We start from the raw sequence: 23543 nt of genomic DNA, 5'->3' as shown, positions 1-23543 counted from the left end.
TGCATCTCGCGGCCCCCTTAGGCATATCACCGCCAGTACAATGTGATATGATGCATTGGTCTTAAAATAATCTTGGAGAAAATGTGAAGCTACAGCTGAAATCTTTTTAATCGTCCTGTGGGAGAGTCTCTAGATAAAAAGTGGACCAGTCACAGCTGTTGTGGTCTGCGTAGATGACATGAGGCGTGGTTCCATTTTTGGACATTAATGCTGGTCTAAGCTTGTCTTTTCTGCCGGGCCATTAAGAGAATTATGTGTGCTTTTTATGCAGATGTCATCTGAAAATTTATGTTGTTCTTAAATGTCTGTTTTTTAGTGTTTTCATGAAGTGCCAAATTCAGTCAGCAGCTGTTACTGCCATATCAAACATCTAATCAGATTGCACACCAATTTTAGTGTATTTTCCAAACAATTTGAAAATGAATGCATTTACATTTGGCCAATTTATGAAATATAATGTAATGTGATAATGTGAGTTGTATTTTTTTTTTTTTTTTTGTGTTTGCATGCCTTCTGAACAAATCATAATGAAGTACTTGTATTATTATGCTTCACATTACATGGTCAGTAAACAAGCTTTACTACAAAACTAGAGTTTTGTACACACATATCAAACTAAACTAAGTATTTTCTTAACTTTGTAATGTTTTGATCTCTTGGATGAGGTATTTTTGTCATTTTTTATGTTTTTATTCATAGTTTGAAAACTACTTTTACCTTACACTTTTAATAAAATTTTTCTATGTAAACCTGAACCAAATCTTTTAAATTGTTACCCTCATACCCCTGCACTAATTCTTCTCTGCTTTTTGTGTTTATTTAAAAGGTGTCATGTCTCAAATACAGATTTTAATATTATTTTATCCTACCGAATTAAACTACAATAAATAACAAATCCCATAAAGAGCATTTGAGGGATAGATTTTCTATCATTTAGGGAACCATCTGCAAATGACCTCAGTGCTTTTGTGGACTTAAAAGAGGACCCAGTTTCTTTTTTGGTCCTTTTTGCATTGATGTGGTCTCAGACACTTTGTTGTTCACACCACAATTCCTTCAGAACTAAGACCCCATGGCAGTCACAATTACTGTATGTCATATAATTGTGATTATGATGATAAATTATCATACTTCTTACGGTGTATGTGTGCTGAATACACATTCACCTTAAGTAGTAATGTATATAACTTGGAATCACATAATAGGTAGGGTACGGTAGGGTAGGGTTAGGCTTAGGTTTGTGCATGGGGGAACGCATTCTGACAGAGGATAATGTTACTGTTAGATACTGTTCCCCCCATACAGATCTGCTGGAGATCACGATGGGGAAACAGAGTTCGACACAACACCTTTTCATTTGGAGTGCTCAGATAACGACGTGGTCATGGTAATCATGGTATTTCTATATTTGCTTAAAATTCCCTTATTTGGATAGTAAAATGTGAGTGCAATTTAAAGCTCACAATAAACGCGGTTAAATAAAAGAATCTCGATAAGGCGATTATGTAATGCAGCTGAATGGCAAGTCTTGAGGTACTTATGCCATAAAAAAAATAAAAAAATAAATAAAAAAAAAGCAAAATGGACTGGTACCTCTTCGCCTTCACATTGCAACAATCAATCGAACCACAAAAGGACCCATAAACGAACCATACTCAGGGTGCTTTCACACTGGCAGTTTAGTTTGAAACACAGCACTGTTCACATGAAAAATTGGTAATGTGAAAGCTGTCACGCGGACCGGGGAGCGCACCGCGGTACCGAACCTGAGACTACATGTAGGAGGTGGTCTGAGTTCGGTTGCAATGGAACTCGCGCGATTTGCGTGAATGTGAAAGCAACTCGGACTCGGGTGCGCACTCGTTCAGGAAGTAAAATAACCTGCGCATGCTTTTAGCCGATGACGACATCTATCTATACACCTTATAAATACTATATATAAATACTATTATAAGTTATAAATAAAGGGTATAATAGGAGTTGACAGTGGCGATAACTTCAAGTGTGCAGTGTAAACAAAGATGCAAATGAATTCCTTGCAATCAGCTGTCTCCTCAAAAAAAGCTGTTTGCGAGCAGCAGCAAGCCGCCTTCCCCTGGACATCTTATGAGTTACACCATGAAGCGCACATATACGCAGTTGTCGTTCACTCTGCTGTGCATAATGGCACCAAAATAACAAAAAAACAAAAAGCATGATGAGTTGCGTTGTGTTCTCCATGCGTGTTTGTGATGACGTAAGATGAACGCAAATGGACCGGGGTTCGATAGAATCAACTAAGTGTGAAACCAGACCAAAGCTGCGGGGGGCACCGGGAACAATCGCACTCGGAATCGGACTGCAGAAAACGTGCCTGGTCTGAGTTTGGTTAGTTTGTGGGACCTTTTAGGGGGGTCTGAAATCATTTTTGTTGTTAATACATGTAATATCGCTCTGAGGCCCTTTGGAGTGCTCAAACGAACTAGGTGTGAAAATGCCTTTCGAATGGCTATAGGTGGTAATCGGTTTTAGTACACAGGAGAGTACTGAATCCATATAATCTGAGTTTTCACACCTAGTTCGTTTGAGCACTCCAGGCGCTCTCAGAGCGGTATTATGTGAAGTAGTCTCAGAACCCCCAAAAAGGACCCAAAAGCGAACCGTACTCAGACCACCTCAGGAGGTGTGAAAACAAAGATGTACCAATCTGCTTTGCATTTTATGACATAAGTACCTCGTGGCTTGCCTTACATAACTGAATTACATACTTCATATTCCAGTCACAATTTACTGTCCACATATGAGAATTTTAAGCGGATATCAGACATATCACGTTTACCATCATACGTGTTTTTGTGTCTCATTTTCCGTTCTTGTATTATTTGAGCACCTAAAATGAACGGACTGGCCACATTCAGAGCAACGCGTTAACATGAACCGCTTTAAAGTGATCTGATGGGCGTACCGTTTATGGAGGTTCGCACCAACGAAAATACAAGTGAGGCTTTTTATAGTTTTACTTTAATTTTATTTGCGCAATGGCAAATGTTCTTGGCTCATACACACAATGTAAATGACACGCAGGAGGAGACGCTTGCTTGCTCCATTACTCTCGAGATGATATATAAAGAAACATATTTTCAAATGCACATAGAATTTCAAATGTTTTCCTTCATGCGAAATAAGGGCTTGTAGGTTTTATCAGAGAGCCTTAACATAATGTGAGAGAGTGAAGAATTTAGGACAGAAATACAGTATGCATTATTACTATTACATAATGTAATATAATTGACGGTGTTGTCTAGGTTTCATAAATTATATAACATAAAATATAACTTATGTAATTCTATCCCTGTGCAATATTTTTGAAAGAAAAATTCTATATTCCTTAAAGCCTTAAAAGTAATCATATGGCCCCATTTTATTATATGATTTCAAGTTAAACATCAACAAATTACTACTTATTTAATTATTATTACTTCCAATCATAATCCTGTAGCAACCATTTAGTGCACCCTAGCAACCAAAACCCATTGACTTCCATTCAAATTGGCTTAGATGGATATCGCCAGATCAGAATACCAGAGACTTCATTGTTGGCTCGTATGACTCAGGCCAGCAAGCAGCCTTGTTAGTATCACCCTGGCAACTGCCTAACAACCACATGAACTCACCCTAGCAACCAAGTAGCAAAACACATATCTCTGCAGCAGAACATCGTATAGACTTCTGGGTTGGCTCATTTGACTCAGAATAGCAAGGAGCCTTGTTAGGATCACCCTAGCAACTTCCTAGCAACCAGATGGGGTCACCATAGCAACTGAGTAGCAAAACACATATCTCTGCACCAGAACATCATAGAGACTTCTGGGTTGGCTCATTTGACTCAGGCTAGCAAGGAGCCTTTGATGATCACTCTGGTAACTGCCTAGCAACCAGATGGGATAACCCTTACAACCGAGTAGCAAAACAAATATCTCTGCAGAAGAACATCGTATACACTTCCGGGTTGGTTCATTTGACTTATGCTAGCAAGGAGCCTTGTTAGTATCACCCTGGTAACTGCCTAGCAACCAAATGGGATCACCATAGCAGCCGAGTAGTCTGTCTGTCTATCTATCTAATCAACTTTCAGACCAGGCTTTTTCAAGCCAACCTAAAGTTTGTCCACAAACTTGTTTTATCTAGTTTATCCTACAATGGTAGGGGATGGGAAAGACCCTGTCATGTGGGCACTGAGGTATGCATGATGTCATAAGCCATTTATAGATTAAAATGTAAAAACACTTACTTCCCCATCCAATTCTTGCAGATTATCTTTAATAAAGTGCATCTTTATGTCAAATAAACACATGAAAGCATAAAACTGAGCAGAGGTAGGTGCAAGAAACAAAGTTTCTAAATTACTTATTTTCCCTTCTGTATTTGAAATGTCACTTCCGCGATGCATGTAGATCCAAAGAAACGGAATATCGCTTGTTCTCTAATAATTTTTCTTTGAATTAACTGTTAGTTACTTGCAATTTAATGCTACGTTATTACTGTAATTCTATTTTAATAACTTTACAGAAGAGCAAGAATTTGTCGTAAAACGCCCCTCCTCAGAAATTCGCGCCATTCACTGTCACGCCAAACAAGCAACCCTCAAGCACGCTCGCAATCAGTCGAGACGAATACAAGCAAAAACGCACATGAAAACAAGCATTTTAACACAAAGTTGAAATTTACATTAATTTAAAATGCAGTATACTTCACAAAGGGAGAAAAAAAATCTTCAGCGATCAAAGGTTGAGAAATTAACATGTTTTAAAATTGAACAATATAAATAAATATTTGATTTAATAAAAGACCATTACTTATTTATGTACTTAATTTTAATCTATTATTTACTATAGTAATCAAAGATGTCCATACCCGAAAGCCTCGGTTAGTTTTGGCGCCAGTCTCTATTATGACGACACCGTAGACGCATCTGCGTGGTAGGTGTGGCCAAGCAGTGCGTAGAGGCCGTGGGCGGAGCACGACGGTCGTTGTGGCGCTTGGTTGTAGAGTGACTGATTTCTGCTGCCCCGTTCATCGGATAGAGGGACAGAGACGTTTCGAGAGCTGTTGGAAAGATGTCCGACGACGAACAGCAAGAACAGACCATCGCCGAGGACTTGGTCGTGACCAAGTACAAGATGGGCGGTGACATCGCCAACCGTGAGTTTGACGTTTGAGTGATGGAGGTGTTAGGTCAGTGACACGGGCCTCCACGCTGTACTCTCTCATGCCATGTGTGAGCAGCGTGGGAATGAGAGCCCAGTGTACTGGCTAATGCAACATGTTGCAACATAAGATTCCAATATGCATCTGCATATATGCATGGCAATTACCCCAGTGTTTACTTATTAACCTAGTGCAATGTGCTTCAGTTGTATGGAGGGACTCATGCTGGAGCTAATGCTAGCTAGCATTAGCCATCAGTGCATGTCAGTGCAGACTTGTGGCAGCTGCTATGGGTTAGGGTTAGTCTTAGTCTTAGTCTGTACTCTGTAATGGCATATATAATTAGTGAGCTATCTAGAAGAATATGTGTTCTTCTCTCATACTATTGTAGATCAATAACTTGACAAGAGAGCGCTTAGACATCCTATCTGTCACTGTTCACCCAGTGCACATTGCTCACACAGTTAGTGAACACCATGGACATACAGGGTACATCTCTATGATTTTAAGATGAACTATGGCTCGTGAAGGGATGCTGACAGGGGCTTTTGACGTTATCAATGGAGAACAGCTGGTGTCTGTGACTGGGTCATTGTATTTTTGGCACAGTGAGCTGGAATGGTAGTACACTTCTCATAGAGCTCTATTGAGGCTTCAGTAATGTAGGGTTTGTGACTTTTGTCTCAAACTTCCTTGGTAATTAATTAGTGAGAATGTGTTCTTCTGGCATTTTAAAATGAATCAGACATTAGTTCCTTCCATCACATAATTCCGTTCTGCTTACTTTATTTGAACTAATGTGTAACTCCTTCCAGTTTTAAGAATAATGTTATGTTAGTGATAAAACCAACATTTATAACCGTTGTTAAATAGGCAATGTTCGCATACCAGTGTGACCACACACCAGTTTAAATCTATTTTAAAAGAATGTTCTGGATTCAATTCAAGTTAAAAGGATAGTTCCCTCAAAAATGAGAATTCTCTCATCATTTACTCACCCTTATGCCATCCCAGATGATCTCTTTTTGTCTTCAGCAGAACACAGACAAAGATTTTTAGAAGAATATCTTAGCTCTGTAGGTCCATACAATGCAAGTGAATGTTGGTCAGACTTTTGTAGCTCCAAAAGTCACATAAAGGATACATTCTAAGTAAAACATAAGACCCCAGTGGTTAAATTCATGATAGGTGTGGGTAAGAATGTAAGAAACAGATAAATAAAAAAGTAATTTTTTACTCTAAATCTCCACTTTCCTTTTTTTTTTTTTTTTACATCTGAATGTCACATGTGGTGCCTGCTTAGTTTCACTTTCACATCTGAAAGTGAAAGTTAAAGTGGAGATTTAGAGTAAAAAATGACTTAAATATTGTTCTGTTTCTCACCCACACCTATTATATCACTTCTGAAGACATGGATTTAAACACTGGAGTCATATGGATTACTTGTATGTTTCCTTTGTTATTTTTGGAGTACAAAGGTCTGATTACCATTCACTTGCATTGTATGGACCTACAGAGCTGAGATATTCTTCTAAAAATATTTGTGTTCTGCTGAAGAAAGAAAGTCATACACATCTGGGATGGCATGAGGGTGAGTAAATTAAAAGAGAATTTTCATTTTTGTGTGAAGCTCAATCCACAGTATTTGTGGAATAATGTTGATTCCCACAAAAATAATTCTAACTAATTTCTCCTAGTTTATGCCAAGTAGCAACATTACTTGGACTGGTAACAAGTGACTCTTTATGATAAAAATGGCAAAAACTAAATTGTTTTTACTGTAATCAACAAAGTTTGCTATGATATTTGCAAAGCAGTTGTGCAACAGATATACCGCTGTATCAACGGAATCATCATATGATTGATTGGTTTCCTACTCTCATCTTGCACTCTTTTTTTAATTGTCTTTTCTTGCAGAGGCACTGAAGGTGGTCATCGAGGCAGCCAAACCAGGAGTATCAGTTCTGAGCCTCTGTGAGAAAGGAGATGCTTTCATCATGGCAGAAACAGGAAAGATCTTTAAGAGGGAGAAGGACATGAAGAAAGGTGAGGGGAAGGAAGTGATGTGGAAGGTCTGGAGGAGTGATCAGACATCTAGATGTGGCTAAATGCTTGTGGTTTGTTCAAGAATGTATTATCTGAGGTATGGCAGGGATTTAAATTAAGTGACCCTTTATTGAGAGATGTTCCAGCTATTGAAGCATAAAGGAATGTTCCAGGTTTTATAAAATTTAAGCTCAATCAACAACATTTGTGGCATAATGTTGATTACCACAGCAAGTAATTCTGACTTGTCCCTTGTTTATTAAAAAGAAAGAAAAAATTGTGGAAGCGGCATGTCCATAAACTTTAAAGTACACACAGTGCAGAGATCTTATAGTACAGAGATAACAACCTTCGCAGTTCTATCATTGGAGAGAGTGTAATGGCTGGAATGTTCAACTAGCATTTTATGGCAGTTTGCTGATGCTATACAAATGAATGGAGAGAGCTGTAAACTGACACCTTCCAGTCGTAAAATCGTCCGTGACTTCTCTTACTGTATAAAACAGCAATTTTATCATTGTAAACTCCACACATAGTTCACTCCATAAGGATTGTTTAGTGTAAGACATGTTGATGATTAGCGAACAGGCGGTTAATTCGTTAAATGATGATATTCAAGTTGTCATTTTTATTTGTATAGCGCCTTTCACAACACACATCATTTCAAAGCAGCTTTACAGAAGATCATGCATTAACAAAAATGAAACTGTAATATCTATAATGTCTTAGAGTCATCATTGTGTAGTTTGATAAAATACGATTGTGAATTGTGTTTAAAAATAAGTAATTAATTAATAATTGTATTTATAACCCCAGTGAGCAAGCCAAAGGCGACTGTGGCAAGACACACAAATCTCCATAAGATATTGGTTAATGGAGAAAAATAACCTTGGGAGAAACCAGACACACTGTGGGGGCCAGTTCCCCTCTGGCTAAATTCAGCATTGTGAAGCATCTCTTCCATAGACATCCATTCAAAAAGAATGGCCTCTTGTCTCCTTGCCAGTGTACCGCCATAGAATGTCTATGAAACGGCCGTGTTACGCTAATCTATGCTAACCTTGTAGGCTTCCCTATAAGAAGGGCTTTGCACACTGTTTATTACAGGGTTATGGCTTTACAGATGTCATCATGACAACAAGGTCATAATATTGGATATAACTTAATATTGGATAATGTTATGAATTGATTTTTATCACGTTAAAGCATATAATGTTTAAGACGTGTGGCTATACTTTTGAAATGGAGTGTATTTTGCCATTAATGAACTGTCCCCATTCACTTCCATTGTAAGTGACTTACTGTAACTGTTTTAATTCTAAATTAAGTCTACATTATTTATTGTGGTAATCCACAAATAAAAATGACTTGACTTGAATAAACCGCTTTTGTGAGAAAACAGCCCATTCAGCAATAATTAATGTGCAATACACAGCTTAGTCTTTTTATATTATCCAACACATCCAACCTCTTCTGCCATTACATTCCCTTGCATTGTATATAACCGATTTGTATTTAGATTTGCACTGTGTCTGTGTGTGTATGTGTATATATATATATATATATATATGTGTGTGTTTATATATACAGTTGTGCTCAAAAGTTTGCATACCCTTGGAGAATTGTTAATATATGTACCATTTTTAAAGAAAATATGAGTGAGCAGGCAAAACACATTTCTTTTATTTCTTATGGGATTCATATTCAACTGAAGGTTATAACAGAACTTGATATAAAGAGATCCCTGAATTTTCCACTTCTTAATAAGTGATTGAGCAGTACTGACTGGCATTTTCAAGGCTTTGGATATCTTTTTATGTCTTTTTCCATCTTTATAAAGTTTCATTACCTTGTTACACAGGTCTTTTGACAGTTCTTTTCTGCTCCCCATGGCTCAGTATCTAGCCTGCTCAGTGCATCCACATGAGAGCTAACAAACTCATTGACTATTTATACACAGACACTAATTGCAATTTAAAAAGCCACAGGTGTGGGAAATTAACCTTTAATTGACATTTAAACCTGTGTGTATCACCTTGTGTTTTGGGTGATTTCTGTTATCATTATGATTTAAAAAGGAGCCAAACAACTATGTGATAATAAATGGCTTCATATGATCACTATCCTTAAATAAAAGACAGTTTTTTTTTTTTTTTGTTTGTTTTTTTTGCATGATCAGTCGTATTTTCAAAATGAATGCCAAAATTTCACAGTTTCTGCCAGGGTATGCAAACTTTTGAGCACAACTGTATGTATGTATATATGTGTGTGTGTGTGTGTGTGTATATATATATATATATGTGTACATACATATACACTATGTTGCCAAAAGTATTCGCTCATCTGCCTATAGACGCATATGAACTTAAGTGACATCCCGTTCTTAATCCATAGGGTTTAATATGACGTCGGCCCACCCTTTGCAGCTATAACAGCTTCAACACTTCTAGGAAGGCTTTCCACAAGGTTTAGGAGTGTGTTTATGGGAATTTTTGACCATTCTTCCAGAAGCGCATTTGTGAGGTCAGACACTGATGTTGGACGAGAAGGCCTGGCTCACAGTCTTCGCTCTAATTCATCCCAAAGGTGCTCTGTCGGGTTGAGGTCAGGACTCTGTGCAGGCCAGTTAAGTTCTTCCACACCATCCATGTCTTTATGGACCTTGCTTTGTGCACTGGTGTGCAGTCATGTTGGAACAGGAAGGGGCCATCCCCAAACTGTTCCCACAAAGTTGGGAGCATGGAATTGTCCAAAATCTCTTGGTATGCTGAAGCATTCAGAGTTCCTTTCACTGGAACTAAGGGGCCAAGCCCAGCTCCTGAAAAACAACCCCACACCATAATCCCCCCTCCACCAAACTTCACAGTTGGCACAATGCAGTCAGACAAGTACCGTTCTCCTGGCAACCGTCAAACCCAGACTCATCCATCAGATTGCCAGATGGAGAAGGGTGATTCGTCACTCCAGAGAACGTGTCTCCACTGCTCTAGAGTCCAGTGGCGGCGTGCTTTACACCACTGCATCCGACGCTTTGCATTGCACTTGGTGATGTATGGCTTGGATGCAGCTGCTTGGCCATGGAAACCCATTCCATGAAGCTCTCTACGCACTGTTCTTGAGCTAATCTGAAGGCCACATGAACTTTGGAGGTCTGTAGCGATTGACTCTGCAGAAAGTTGGCGACCTCTGCGCACTATGCGCCTCAGCATCTGCTGACCCCGCTCTGTCATTTTACGTGGCCTATCACTTCGTGGCTGAGTTGCTGTCATTCCCAATCGCTTCCACTTTGTTATAATACCACTGACAGTTGACTGTGGAATATTTAGTAGCGAGGATATTTCACGACTGGACTAATTATTTTTTAACAGTCTTGTTGCTGTTTTGTATTGTTGTGTACTGGAAGCTCCTGTCACCAAGACAAATTCCTTACAAACTTGGCAATAAAGAAGATTCTGATTGTGGCACAAATGTTGTCAATTGAGCTTAACTTGTATTAACCCAGAACATTCCTTTAACCTATTTAAGTTACAGTGAATAAGTTCATATTTCAACTCCTCCAGAGAAATCTACAGGTATAATTTGAAATATTTCTCTCCTCATGCATTACGCAGAAGGTCTTTTTGTTGGGTTAATGGTTGTCCTTTCTTGCAGGCATTGCGTTCCCCACCAGTGTGTCAGTCAATAACTGTGTCTGCCACTTCTCTCCCCTGAAGAGCGACCCAGACTATACGCTGAAAGATGGAGATTTGGTCAAAATGTAGGCAACCCCCACCCCCCCACAGTGTCTAACCTCCCCATCTCGTTTCATTCCTCTCCTTCTCCTTGTCATAAATCACCCTTCTCATCTGCAGTGTTCCCCTCAGTGATTTCCCAGTGCTGTCTCTATCCCTTCCAAATGTGTCTTCCTGCTTGTTTCATTCTTTTTTGCAATTCACAAATGCAAGTGTGCATGTAAATGTTGCAATTATTATTTGTATGTTTATTCTGCAACACAAGGCTGTGATTTAATCATTTTTAAAGACCCCATGAAATACAACCCAAATTATGGACAGTATGGAAAATGCTAGTAAAAACAAAAAGGAGTGATTTGTAAATTTAGGTCATCCTTTGTTATATTGAGCACTATAACAATTCATTATTGGATGTTTCACCTTGTGAATTAATTTATTTAAATATACACTAATTTCAAATCAGAGGATTGTATCATGCTCCAAAAAAGTTGGGACAGTCGAGTGTTTATCACTGTGTGACATCACCATTTTGTCTAATAACACTTATTAAGTGTTTGAGCACTAATAACACAAGTTTAAGTTTAGCAAGCAGAATTTCCTCCCATTCATGGATTGGAGACATATCAGGACCGCATGCAGGCCAATCTAGCACACGCGCATTCTTCTTGCGCAACCATGCACTTGTAATCTGCGCTGTATGTGGTTTGCCGTTGTCTTGCTCATAAATGCAGGGACATCCCTTCAAAAGACGGTGCCTTGGTGGCAGCATAAATTGCTCCAAAATGTGTACATATCTTTCTGCATTAATGGTGCCCTCACAGATGTGCAAGCTACACACCCCCATACCAAGACAGACACTGGCTTTTGGACCTGACTCTGATAACAGCTTGGATGGTCCATTTTCTCTTTAGCCCGGAGAACACGACGGCTGTTTTCTCCAAAAACTATTTGAAATGTAGACTCGTCGGACCACAAAACAAGGTTATTCTACTTTACATCTCAGATGAGACCGAGCCCAGAGAAGTCGGCTGCACTTCTGGACAGTATTGATGTATGGCTTCTGCTTTGCATAGTAAAGCCTTAACTTGCATCTGTGGATGCAGCAGCAAAGGGTGTTGACTGACAAAGGTTTACTGAAGTATTTGCGAGCCCATGTCATGATCTCCATAACAGACACGTGACGGTTTTTAAGATAGTGACATCCAGAGGTTGCGTTAGCAAAACATTCCGTCATGGTCTATTTTTATCTGTCATACTTGTTTTAATTTCATAAGTACTTCATTCAGGGGCGTAACATCTATTATAATGGCATATATATTGGATACAATGGATAGGCTTAAAGGTGCAATGTGTAAAAATGTTCATGTAATATTCACCTTTTTTTTGCCAGTGTGTGAACGGTTTGTAACACAACTTAAAAAATGAGCCCTTCCCTGACTTCCTAGGTTGCCTGTTAAAGCCTGTAGACTGATTTTCATGCGAAGGGAGCGGGTCGCTTTTGCCGGGAAAATCCAAAGGATGTGACGTTTATGCGCGCTCCCGAGAGCCTTGCCTCAGTGCTTCTCTTCCGCTATTCAACAGCGACAACTGTCTGCAACACTAGGTAATGTTATCTTAGAGATGGAATCCAGCAAACGGCCAGCTCCCAGCACAGCACCGACTCCTACACAAACTGAGTAAGCCAAAAAAACATGTATCTACTGAATCCCGTCTGGCTAAGCGGAAACGTGATCGTGGTCGACATCGGCAGGGCATTTGATTGTAGTAAAACAGTCATAACTGTAATTTTGATTATGCTACCTCATCTGTTAACATGATGCAGGTGAATCACGTTGTCTCTTTGTATGTTACGTCATTGTTTTGGCCGATGCTCGTGACCCTATAGAGTGTGTGCACGAGCAACAGGTAGCTGGCTGCAGTTCACTTAATGGCCACAGGTGTCATTAATAAGGGTTTCTGAATCTTACATACTGCAACTTTATATATTTTTTTACTCCCCAAGCGCAAGTCTGGGGAAACCAAGGAGTTCTTGGGCGAAAGTTCTACCTGTCAATCAACCACTGCGCTAAAATAAGATTTTTTAACTTTGCCTGTTACATGCAGCTTTTAAAGGCAATAAACCTCCGATTGGAATATTTGAAAATGTGCACACATACATGCACAATTTCACAGAACTTTCAGTGTGCCTGAAATTACAATAAAGTGTCGCAGATGAGAAGCGCACACATCTCTGAAGCTTTAATTATAGGTGCTCCTCTAAAATAACTGACAAGTCTGCTCTAAACTTAATGGTTGTGCTTAAATAAAATGCAAATAATTGGAAGAAATGACGTGCCGCTTTTTTCGCGCTTTCATTTTGTTGTTATACTTTTTTGCACTTTATTATAATGAAGTAACACACTAATCATGCAGTAACACACTAATGTAATGACTGCAGTATGCAGTCATTAATTCAGAGCCCCTCTCGAAATCTGAACACAATTGTCAAAAGAGACGCATATTACCAGGTGTTAATGGTGATGGCACCTGTTAATACACATCTTAATACTATCAGGCAATAAACAGGGCATAGCGGGAGTGTGTGAGAGAGACAGTGAAGTCAAAACTGAAGCACTAGGTTCAAATTATTTTTATCTGTCAAAATGACAGACAGCAAGTTAAATTCAGTCGATGTTTAAAAAAAAAATCAGTAAATGACAGACAATTTTCTGTTAACTCAACCCCTGGTGACGTCTGATTTTTATTAGCATTTTCCATGCTGTCCCAACTTTTTTGGAATTAAGTTTTTTTTTTAATATATATTATACATTTACTATTGAAACGGGAAGTTGGGGGTGAGATAAATTGAAGAGCTGTTTCATTTTAAAAAAATGGCTGTAGTTTCCATCACAAAACCATTTGTTCTTGTTAGTTGGTGACGGGTGTTTCTTGTAATTCAGGGAGAGAGGATATTCTAGAGAACATTTTAATTGTGCGGAAGACTATTTTTGGTCAGTTTTCCAGCCAGTGTTTTTTTTTTTTTTTTTTTTTTTACTTTTAGGAGTGCACTAGCATACCGATGACCTCAAATCTAACAGACATGGACTTAAAACCACAAAACTCCACTTAAAAATGTCATGGGGTCTTTAAATACTCTTTATTATTTTAAAGATGCTCAAGCCAAGGTTGTCATAGTTCTAATTTGAAGTTCCACACACTTTTGAGCCTGTTGCTGCACTGATGTATGAACTGTGATGACATTTTGCAAAGGTTTGTTGCTATCTGAATAAAGCTAGGAACTTGTATTACTTTGTTCATGTAATAAAGTCTCCCAAATGTCCCTTTTTCCCTTTATTTCCTTTATAACTCCTAAATTTCTCCTAAATCTCAACAGTGATCTAGGAGTACATGTCGATGGCTTCATCACCAATGTGGCCCATAGCTTTGTAATAGGAGCTACTAAGGTGTGTGTGCACTCATATTTTTCTCACTGTTTTAGAAGTTTAATAGCAGTATGTACACCTTGAAGTTATTTTGCTATTAAGTGATGCTGATTTGATTTTTTTGTAGGAAGCACCTGTGACAGGAAGGAAAGCTGATGTCATCAAGGCAGCACACTTGTGTGCTGAGGCCGCTTTGCGTCTCGTCAAACCTGGCAACCAGGTAAGTGCATATTTTGAACAAGGGTTGAGAGTTTGATTTTTGACTTGCAAATTGTTAAGGTTTATGCTTTTCATCGGCTTTGTTACACCAGTTAAAGTGAGCAACAGTTGCCATGACCTTACCTAAATATTGCACAGAATGGGCCATAGATCTTACATTCATAGCTTTAAAATGCAGTGATGGTCTATTTCTCATGCAGAGTCCTTTGTCTTCTCTTTCTGTACTGTGTACCTTTGCAGAACACACAGGTAACTGAGGCCTGGAACAAGATTGCCCAGTCATTCAAGTGCAGTCCAATCGAGGGTGAGTTGTCTCTATTATTTAATTTGGGACAGTCCCACCACTATTAAAAAAAACACTGGCGTTATCCTTCCAGAGAGAGGTTTTGTGTTGTAGAGTTAATGTTTTAAAGTGTGGTTAGTCTGAGTGCACATTATTCTCATTATTTATTACTTAAACTGCGATTTAAAAACTCATTACTTCTACAAAACTGCCGTAATATCTGACATTGATTTAAAAACATTACTTCGCATGAAAGATGACAGACATGAAAGGAGGTAAACAACCCCAAAGTACTTTTAGACGTCAACAGGAATGTTTGGCTGTATTGTTCTCATTGTTCATAGAAGCATCTCCAGTTATTCAGTTTGTCTCTTTTGTTCATTATAGGTATGCTGTCCCATCAACTAAAGCAACATGTTATTGATGGAGAGAAGACCATTATCCAGAACCCTACAGATCAACAAAGGTATAAACTAGATAGACAAGAAGACTATTGAATAAAAAGGGAAACTTTGTATTTACAAGCTTTGCACCTTTACCAGTCTTTACCTCATGGTTCAATTTTGATATTTGGGTTCACAATTCCATTTTAAAGCAAGTGAACTGGTTTGTAATTAGTGGTGCTTGCTTAGGCAGGTATCAGTATTACTATTGCTCCTACTTGGATTATAATACTGAAGATTAGTCTTTGGCACTTTGGTACAATAGTTCACCCAAAACTGAAAGTTCTGTTATCAATAACTCACCATCGATCTGAACGTGAATAACTATCTTCTACGGAACACAATAGGAAATAATTTAATGAATATGGCGCTGGCTGAATTCAGTACAATGGCAGTACATAGTGACTCACTATTAAGGCTTATTGAAGCACCCAAAAGTGTCATAAAAGTAGTTCATGCGACTGGTGTGTAATAAACCAAGTCTAGAAAAGGCAAACAATTACTTTTCAAGATGAACAGATTGTAATTTAAATTGTGATTCATCCAATTTGGAATGCCCAATTCCCAGTGCGCTTTTAAGTCCTCGTGGTCGCGTAGTGATTCGCCTCAATCCGGGTGACGGAGGATGAATCTCGGTTGCCTCCGCATCTGAGACCATCAACCCACACATCTTATCACGTGACTTGTTGAGTGCGTTGCCACGGAGATATCACGCCATCCACCGCGGCATCCGCGCTCAACTCACCACGCGCCCCACCGAGAACGAACCACATTATAGCAACCACGAGGAGGTTACCCCATGTGACTCTACCCTCCCTAGCAACCGGGCCAATTTGGTTGCTTAGGAGAACTGGCTGGAGTCTCTCAGCACGCCCTGGGATTCGAACTAGGGATTCCAACTCCAGGGGTGGTAGCCAGCGTATTTTACCACTGAGCTACCCAGGCCTCAGTTGTTATTCACTCTCGAATAAAATAATTAATGTAGTCCTTAAACCGCATTTATGGCATCCAATAAGAGGATTATCATCAAACCTCTTTGGTTCTTGTGACAGACGACATGAAATTTTTGCAATATGTATATACACATGATTCCTAATCATTGTCCTAAATTATCATACATACTGAGTCATGCTTAATTCAACATGTTTTTGAGAATGCTTTGGACTGAACCTTCATATGAGGGCCTTGACTGGCTGTTTGTGTCTCATAACAGGAAGGACCATGAGAAGGCAGAGTTTGAGGTTCATGAAGTGTATGCTGTGGATGTGCTGATCAGCACAGGAGAGGGGAAGGTAGATGATGATCACACACTCATGAATTATATCTGTTCTGGTTGCATATAATGTGATTGTATCAATAGACTCTATTATGTCTACTGCAGTGGAGACAAATTGGACTGGGTATTGATACAGATTTCCTGATTCAATTCAGTTATAATGTCCCTTTTGCTTACATATAAAATAAATTATCTCCCAGCTAATGCTGTTAATTATACAGGGGATCTAATAACTAGGTACATTAGGAAATTATACATTTTAAAATTATAAACTAATTATATTTTATTACTTTTTCATCCTTTTGTTCACATTTGGGCTTTTTAAAAATGAACAAATAAATGTATTCAATCAATAAATAAGATATTATATTTAATGTATTATTTTTGTTACATATTTATTGTTAAATTGCATAATATGTACTATTTACAAGTATTGACATTGATTTGTTGAACACACGCTAAAACCGGTACTGTCTCTTTAACAAAAAAATGGCATTTCTGTAAACAGCACCTTTAAATGAGCACATATTAACTAGAGAGGACTTGAATGGCTTTACCTCATCTGTGCAATGCATGATTAGAATTAAATGTTTTTTTGTAGTTTTTGATCAACAACTGACTGTAAAGTACAGAAAGGGTATTAAAAGAGACAGTATTCAATGACAAATGGGTTGCGTGGATCTCGTCTTGGACACACATTACATGGAACAACTTTTGCTCTCAACATGCTGTGAAAAGATCTCGCTGCTGAACACTTCATGACTAAACTACACAATTACTGGTGACCAGTTAGTTCAGTTTAGTCGCATAGAGCGGAATTTGGTTGCAAATACGAGTGATTTCCTCTCATTGTAGTAGAGGATTGTGCATTGAGTGAAAGATAGATCTTGGGATTTAAGAATTGATATCGAGATCGTTCAAATGAAGATTGTGAGTAATCGTGAAAACAATATTTTTACCCACCCACAGAGACAAATGGGCATCAGACAGTATTAAGCATTGAGTGTTTACATGCACTTGAAAAGTTTGATTTCAATCTTCTTAAAGCAATATTTTGTCTTTTTAAAATATCCTGTAAATGCTTTAGTCTGACAGAAATTGTTCCAGTCCGGTTTTGTGAAATTTAACTAATGGAAAATTTGATTGTAGATTGGTTCCATCTAGCATGTTAACATGGCAATCGGTCCACAATAGGCCTAAGGCTTTATGTGCATGCTCTGAGAAACAGAGCTGCCACGTAACGTGTATTTAACCCGGAAGTGGAGCGCAACACATAGCCGAGAAGAAGATCAGCAACAACAACATTCAGAAGTGATCATCCCTATGCCCTATTCCAGTTGAAGACTTTACCATCCAATGTGAGAGCTTTGGGGTGCAAAAAAGAACTCACCTTTTAAGTTTTATTGAAAATTCATTTTGAAGCTGTCATAATTGTTCTCCCTTCCTTCCCCTTTGTAGTGGTATCAAATGTCTTTCTTTATATAAAAAAATAAAAGAACTATAACAAAAACTTTCACAATCTTACTAATCTCACAAATGCCATCATAAAATACAATAAAAGAGGATAACAGATGTATACTACGGCCAAGGTTATCATGCTAGTGTTAGCATTAGCACCATGAATGCAGTATGCAAACATTACAAATTACACATTATCTTCTGCATATATATCTCTATATTGATCAATACTGATATCATGTGGAAATAATATTGCCTAATATTGTGTAGGTCCCCCTGGTGCCACCTAAACAGTGCCAACCTGCATCTAAATGAGTAGAACCGGTACTGTCTCTTTAACAAAAAACGGCATTTCTGTAAACAGCTCCTTTAAATGAGCGCATGTTAACTAGAGAGGACTCGAATGGCTTTACCTCATCTATGCAATGTATGATTAGAATTAAATGTTTTTTTGTAGTTGGCTGGTGGGCAGATGGGCTGGTTTGAGTATTTCTGTAACTGCTGATCTCCTGGAATTTACTCAGAATGGTGCCAAAAACAAAAATCATCCAGTGAGGGGCAGTTCTGTGGATGGAAATGCCTTGTTGATGAGAGAGGTCAACAGAGAATGGCTAGACTGGTTTGAACTGACAAATTCTTCGGTAACTCAGATAACCGCTCTGTACAATTGTGGTGTAAAGAATAGCACCTCAGAATGCTATTCTGAGATGCAGGTTGGTGCTGTTTTGGCGGCACGAGGGGGACCTACACAATATTGGGCAGGCGGTTTTAATGTTGTGGCTGATCGGTGTATTTTAATCCTCTATTTATTAACAAAATCTCTCCTCAGTCTAAATGTTATTATTATGCTTTACATAGACAGCTTGTATAGTTAGAACAATCCAGGAGCAAATAGTGTCATCTTTGGCCTTTGGACATCACCATAAGCAAAATGTATAATGTACATCTGATCTGGACCAAAATCAATGCGTAAAGAATGTAAGAAATTCAATGTTGTTGTGGCTGTTATGTACATCTCATTGAGAAGCTAGTTTGCAGACTTCTATGATGCGCTGCTATGTTGCAAAAGGTCAACCTGAATAAGTTTGTTACTTCCTCAGCCGTCCTTTCTTCACCTACTCTATTGTGCATAGTTTCTTGTTTACTTGGACAGAGATATGAAGACTGTAGCTTGACAACGCAAAAACCAGCGATAGTTTGATTATAACCGCACATGTAAACATACTCAATGATATGTGGCCCCTGCATTTTTTCAAACTGACATTAACCTGCTCAATAATATCCTCTTTGCTGTGCTCTCTCTGTCAGGCAAGAGATGGTGGCCAAAGGACAACCATCTATAAACGGGACCCCAGTAAGCAGTATGGACTGAAGATGAAGACCTCCAGAATGTTCTTCAGTGAAGTGGAAAGACGCTTTGACACTATGCCTTTCACTCTCAGGTAGCTTACGGTTTCCTCCAGTTCCAATAAACAAATGCCGTTTCTTGTCCATTTATTCTTTGTCATTACTTTGAGGACTGGATAAGGTTCCATCGTAGCACACCTTTCTTCATTGATACGATAAGGATTTTTTTATGCCGTTATGTTTTTTTTTATTTTAGCAACATATTTTATATCAGACAAATATATATTTGTCAAAATTAGAATTTCATAATATTTTAATATTTTTCATGACATTGTTTAAAAAAAAAAAAAAATGACTAGAAATAAATTACGGTTTTTAATTTGCAGTAATAGTTGGAAATTATACAACTATAATGGAACTCCATGAAAGTTATGAATTCATATGCTGAAAAACGATGGCTTATGGTACAAAATATTATTATTATTTTTTAAGCTTACAAAAACAAGTCATAAGTCTTTCCCAATTTCGACAAAAACTCATTTATGTTAGCTAGTTAGATAACTTTACCTTGGTGACATATTTAAATGATCTGAATTCACAACAACAAAGTTCAACTATCAAAGAAAACCAAAAGTTTAAGTTTGCACGGCTTAAAAAACATGTACATGATTGATGAACATAAAATGTAGTGACAACAGGCACTGCCCCCGGGCTGGTTCTGCATCAACATTCCTATCAACCAATCCGATTTTATTAATGAAATCAGTGCAGTTTGAAAGAGTGAAATGATTCTCGATACCACAATAATAACCCTATTTTTTTTTTTTTTTATAAAAAATGTTCTGTAAAAAAAAATAAGAACAATGAAATTAATTACAAGCAATAGAACAAAAAAGACAATAGAACAAAGATTTTGAATTTTATTATCAACCACCAGTAGTTTAGACAGCCCTAATAGGAATTTTGTTCCAGGACAGAGGATGCTGATCCAGAAACTTGTCACTTCACGTTAATGATATACAAGCTAACAAAAGGAGGAAGATTCCAAGGGGTACATAGTCTTTTGATTGGTGCAAGTCTTTAAGATATTTTAGTCACTGCTGAAGGAAGCAAGTGTTTTATATACATTTTGACTAGATGTATGATTGCTTGTGAGGAGCTGTAAAAACAATGTTACAAAAGACTTTGCCGATGTATGCAACTCTTAATTTAGTAGTAGTCTGGAGAATGCCTGGAGACTGCTTTAAATGACTATGGAAGTTAGTAGATTGATTGTCAAGGTTACACAGTAATTTGACTGTAAATCTCAGTTAATTGAGAAAATAAAACTATTGGCTTTGTGTCTTGCAGGGCATTTGAGGATGAAGGAAAAGCTCGTTTGGGAGTTGTGGAGTGTGCCAAACATGAGCTACTGCAGCCTTTTAGTGTGCTGAACGAGAAAGAAGGTGAGTCTTATGATCATTGACCACTTTCTTTACCTGCCAAACAGATAAATTCCTCTCAACGCCTGTCTCTCTTTTGTTAGGTGAGTTTGTGGCTCAGTTTAAATTCACAGTGCTGCTGATGGCCAATGGTCCTTTGAGAATCACCAGTGGACCATTTGAAGCAGAGCTGTACAAGTCTGAACATGATGTACAAGATCCTGAACTCAAGGTATGTTAAACCTGTATATGTTCTATATAAATGTAAAAAAAAAATGTGTTCCCTTTCTTTATCTTTTGGCCTCTTTTCTGTCCTTTTTCCATTACAGTCTCTGATACAGAGTTCTGCAAGTCGCAAAGCACAGAAGAAGAAGAAAAAGAAGGTTAGACCTTTGGTTTGGTTAGGTTAGGTGATGTTGTTCCAAACCTGTATGATTCTCAATTTTTCCATGGAGCACAAAACAAGAAGTTTAGTAGATTGTCCTGGTTGCTCTTTTTTAAGTGAATGGGGAAGGATGCGGTCATGCTCCAAAAATGACATAAAGCAACGTTAAAGTACCATCAAAGTAGTCCATACAGCTTGTGTGTAATATTTCAAGTCATCTTAAGCCGTATGCTAGCTTTGTGAGAGGAAGAGACTAAAATCGTTACACTCTGAAAACCTTCCCTTCTGCATTAGCTCCCAAATCTCATTTGATTCAAACTTGGTGCAGCAGGTTTCTTTATGATACACATGAGAACAATGCTATTTAATGGCTTCGGAAGACTTGAAATATGGTGCAGAAATCGTATGGACTATTTTTGTGGTGCTTTGTTGTTTTTGGAGCTTGAGTCCATCCTTAATCTTGAATTCCACTGAAGAAAGTCATACAGGTTTGTAATTTTTAAGTGAACTATCCCTTTAAACCATTATGGCATTCTGTTCAATTTTTGTAGTTTATTAAGTACTTTAATGGAATAGTTCACCAAAAAATTACAAATTAATTTACTCACCTTCATGCCATCCCAGATGTGTATGACTTACTTAGTTCTGCTGAACATAAATGAAGATTTTTAGAAGAATATCTCTGTTCAGCTCTGTTGGTAAACACAATGCAAGTGAATGGTGAACAAAACTTTGAAGCCCCTAAATGCACTTAAAGGCAGCATAAAACCAGTGGTTTTCTCCATGTCTTCCGAAGCAATTTAATTGATTTTGGGTGAGAACAGACCAAAATGTAACTCCTTTTTCACTGTACACTGTACATAAATCATTTTGGGGTGAACTATCCCTTTAAGCAATAATGTTTATTTCCTTTTCTGTCTATCATATTGTTTTATAGGCCTCCAAAACGGCTGAGAATGCTAGTACAGGCCAACCAGCTGAGAATGAGGTTGCAGCCAAATAGAAGCGACATGAATCCACACTCTCACAAAACCCTTCAAAGAGCAGAAACTTCAACATTTCAGTCTTGGCCCACTGTTTTAACCTCTTCCTCATCAAACCTTTGATCGAGAGTCACTGTTAAAACCTGTGTGTTTAACAAATTTTGCTTCCTCCTGTAATGGAGAAATGTGTCATTTAGATTTGGACTCAGAGTGAGTGCAACAAATTTGTACTTTCATAATGAATCTATTTACTCCTCAAGCACTCAATTTCAACTGGAACACAATGCCTTTTGCAAAATGTAATTAAAAAAAAAACTTCGCAATTCTTTTGTAGAGTTGCGTTTTCACAACATGTATTATTGACTGTATGAAGTTATATGCTTGCCCATAGTTTAATTTGAGTGGTCATTTGATTTGTAACTGTTTCTCAGGGTTAAAATTTTATGAAGAAAAACTAAATCTCCCTCAGCTTAAAAGTACTTGTCTACATTTTGAATTGAGAATTTTCATTGATAACGAGAATTTCCATGGATAATTTCATGTTTTACGGGGGCATTAGAATTGAAATTCTATGTACAGAATTCCTACGCACTCACACGTTATTGTAAAGCTACAGGATTTTTGAAAATAGAACATAAAAACAGTCTTCTCCAACTGCCATCCCTCTGTACTATTGATATGCTTAGTGTTTTCATCTGAAGACAACCCAGAATGCTTCTCATATGTTTTCCCACCCACTTTCTGTTTTGCTTACTGAATGTCTTTATGGCTTTTGTTGATACAGGGAAATTTTCCAAACAAATATCAAGATGTTATCATCTAAGGTAATATTGGAAAGCCAGGTTTATTAGGGGTTTAGTTAAAGTAGTGTTCTGAAATACACTAAAGCTACTTCCCTTGACCCTCTGACCTGCTTAAACTGAATAAAGAGGTCCAAATCTTCCATTTGTCAAGGGCAAACAAATCACATTATCTCTACTTCTACAAAGCAATAGAGCCTCATTTTGAATGAATATTCAGCTCACAACAGGGCATGAACTGAATTTCTGTAATCAATCTGTAATTCTGCAATCAATGAGACTGGGAAGTAGCTCTAGAACAATTCTGGATCAGACTAATTTTTGGAGTGGAGTTGACTTTGGTCGTGTAGATAATTTGGAATGTTAGCCACTGTAATGAGATTTTGTTCCATTCCCAGATTGCCATTTCAGACAATGTCAAAAGGTTTATGTGGGAGAGAAGGCCAGAGGTTTGAGATTGACACAATCTTGTTTTTGTACTACAAAACATAATATGGGTCTATTTTACAACTAATAAACTAAAACTAAACTTTGAATAAATT

At 37.9% G+C, this 23543-nt stretch overlaps 1 protein-coding gene across 1 annotated transcript; it reads left to right on the top strand.

Annotated features, from left to right (window-relative positions):
• Positions 1–4980: 4980 nt before the first annotated feature.
• LOC127449086 (proliferation-associated protein 2G4) lies at positions 4981–22861 on the top strand. The gene is made up of 13 exons (XM_051712238.1): positions 4981–5181; positions 7105–7233; positions 10885–10990; positions 14338–14407; positions 14514–14606; positions 14846–14909; positions 15276–15354; positions 16545–16623; positions 19374–19507; positions 20763–20857; positions 20938–21065; positions 21163–21216; positions 22156–22861. The coding sequence occupies exons 1-13, from the start codon at positions 5097–5099 to the stop codon at positions 22219–22221; spliced, it is 1182 nt and encodes a 393-aa protein (XP_051568198.1). The 5' UTR covers positions 4981–5096; the 3' UTR covers positions 22222–22861.
• Positions 22862–23543: the final 682 nt, after the last annotated feature.

This window comes from Myxocyprinus asiaticus, chromosome 12 (assembly GCF_019703515.2).
Source record: "Myxocyprinus asiaticus isolate MX2 ecotype Aquarium Trade chromosome 12, UBuf_Myxa_2, whole genome shotgun sequence".
NCBI lineage: Eukaryota > Metazoa > Chordata > Actinopteri > Cypriniformes > Catostomidae > Myxocyprinus > Myxocyprinus asiaticus.
This window is presented reverse-complemented; position numbering and strand designations above follow the sequence as displayed.

Excerpts from the sequence above, each read along its gene's own strand:
- LOC127449086 (XM_051712238.1), top strand. The coding sequence starts at position 5,097 with ATGTCCGACGACGAACAGCAAGAACAGACCATCGCCGAGGACTTGGTC. Across the intron at positions 15,355-16,544 it reads AACCCTACAGATCAACAAAG|GAAGGACCATGAGAAGGCAG; the intron begins GTATAAACTAGA and ends GTCTCATAACAG. Across the intron at positions 21,217-22,155 it reads AGAAGAAGAAGAAAAAGAAG|GCCTCCAAAACGGCTGAGAA; the intron begins GTTAGACCTTTG and ends ATTGTTTTATAG.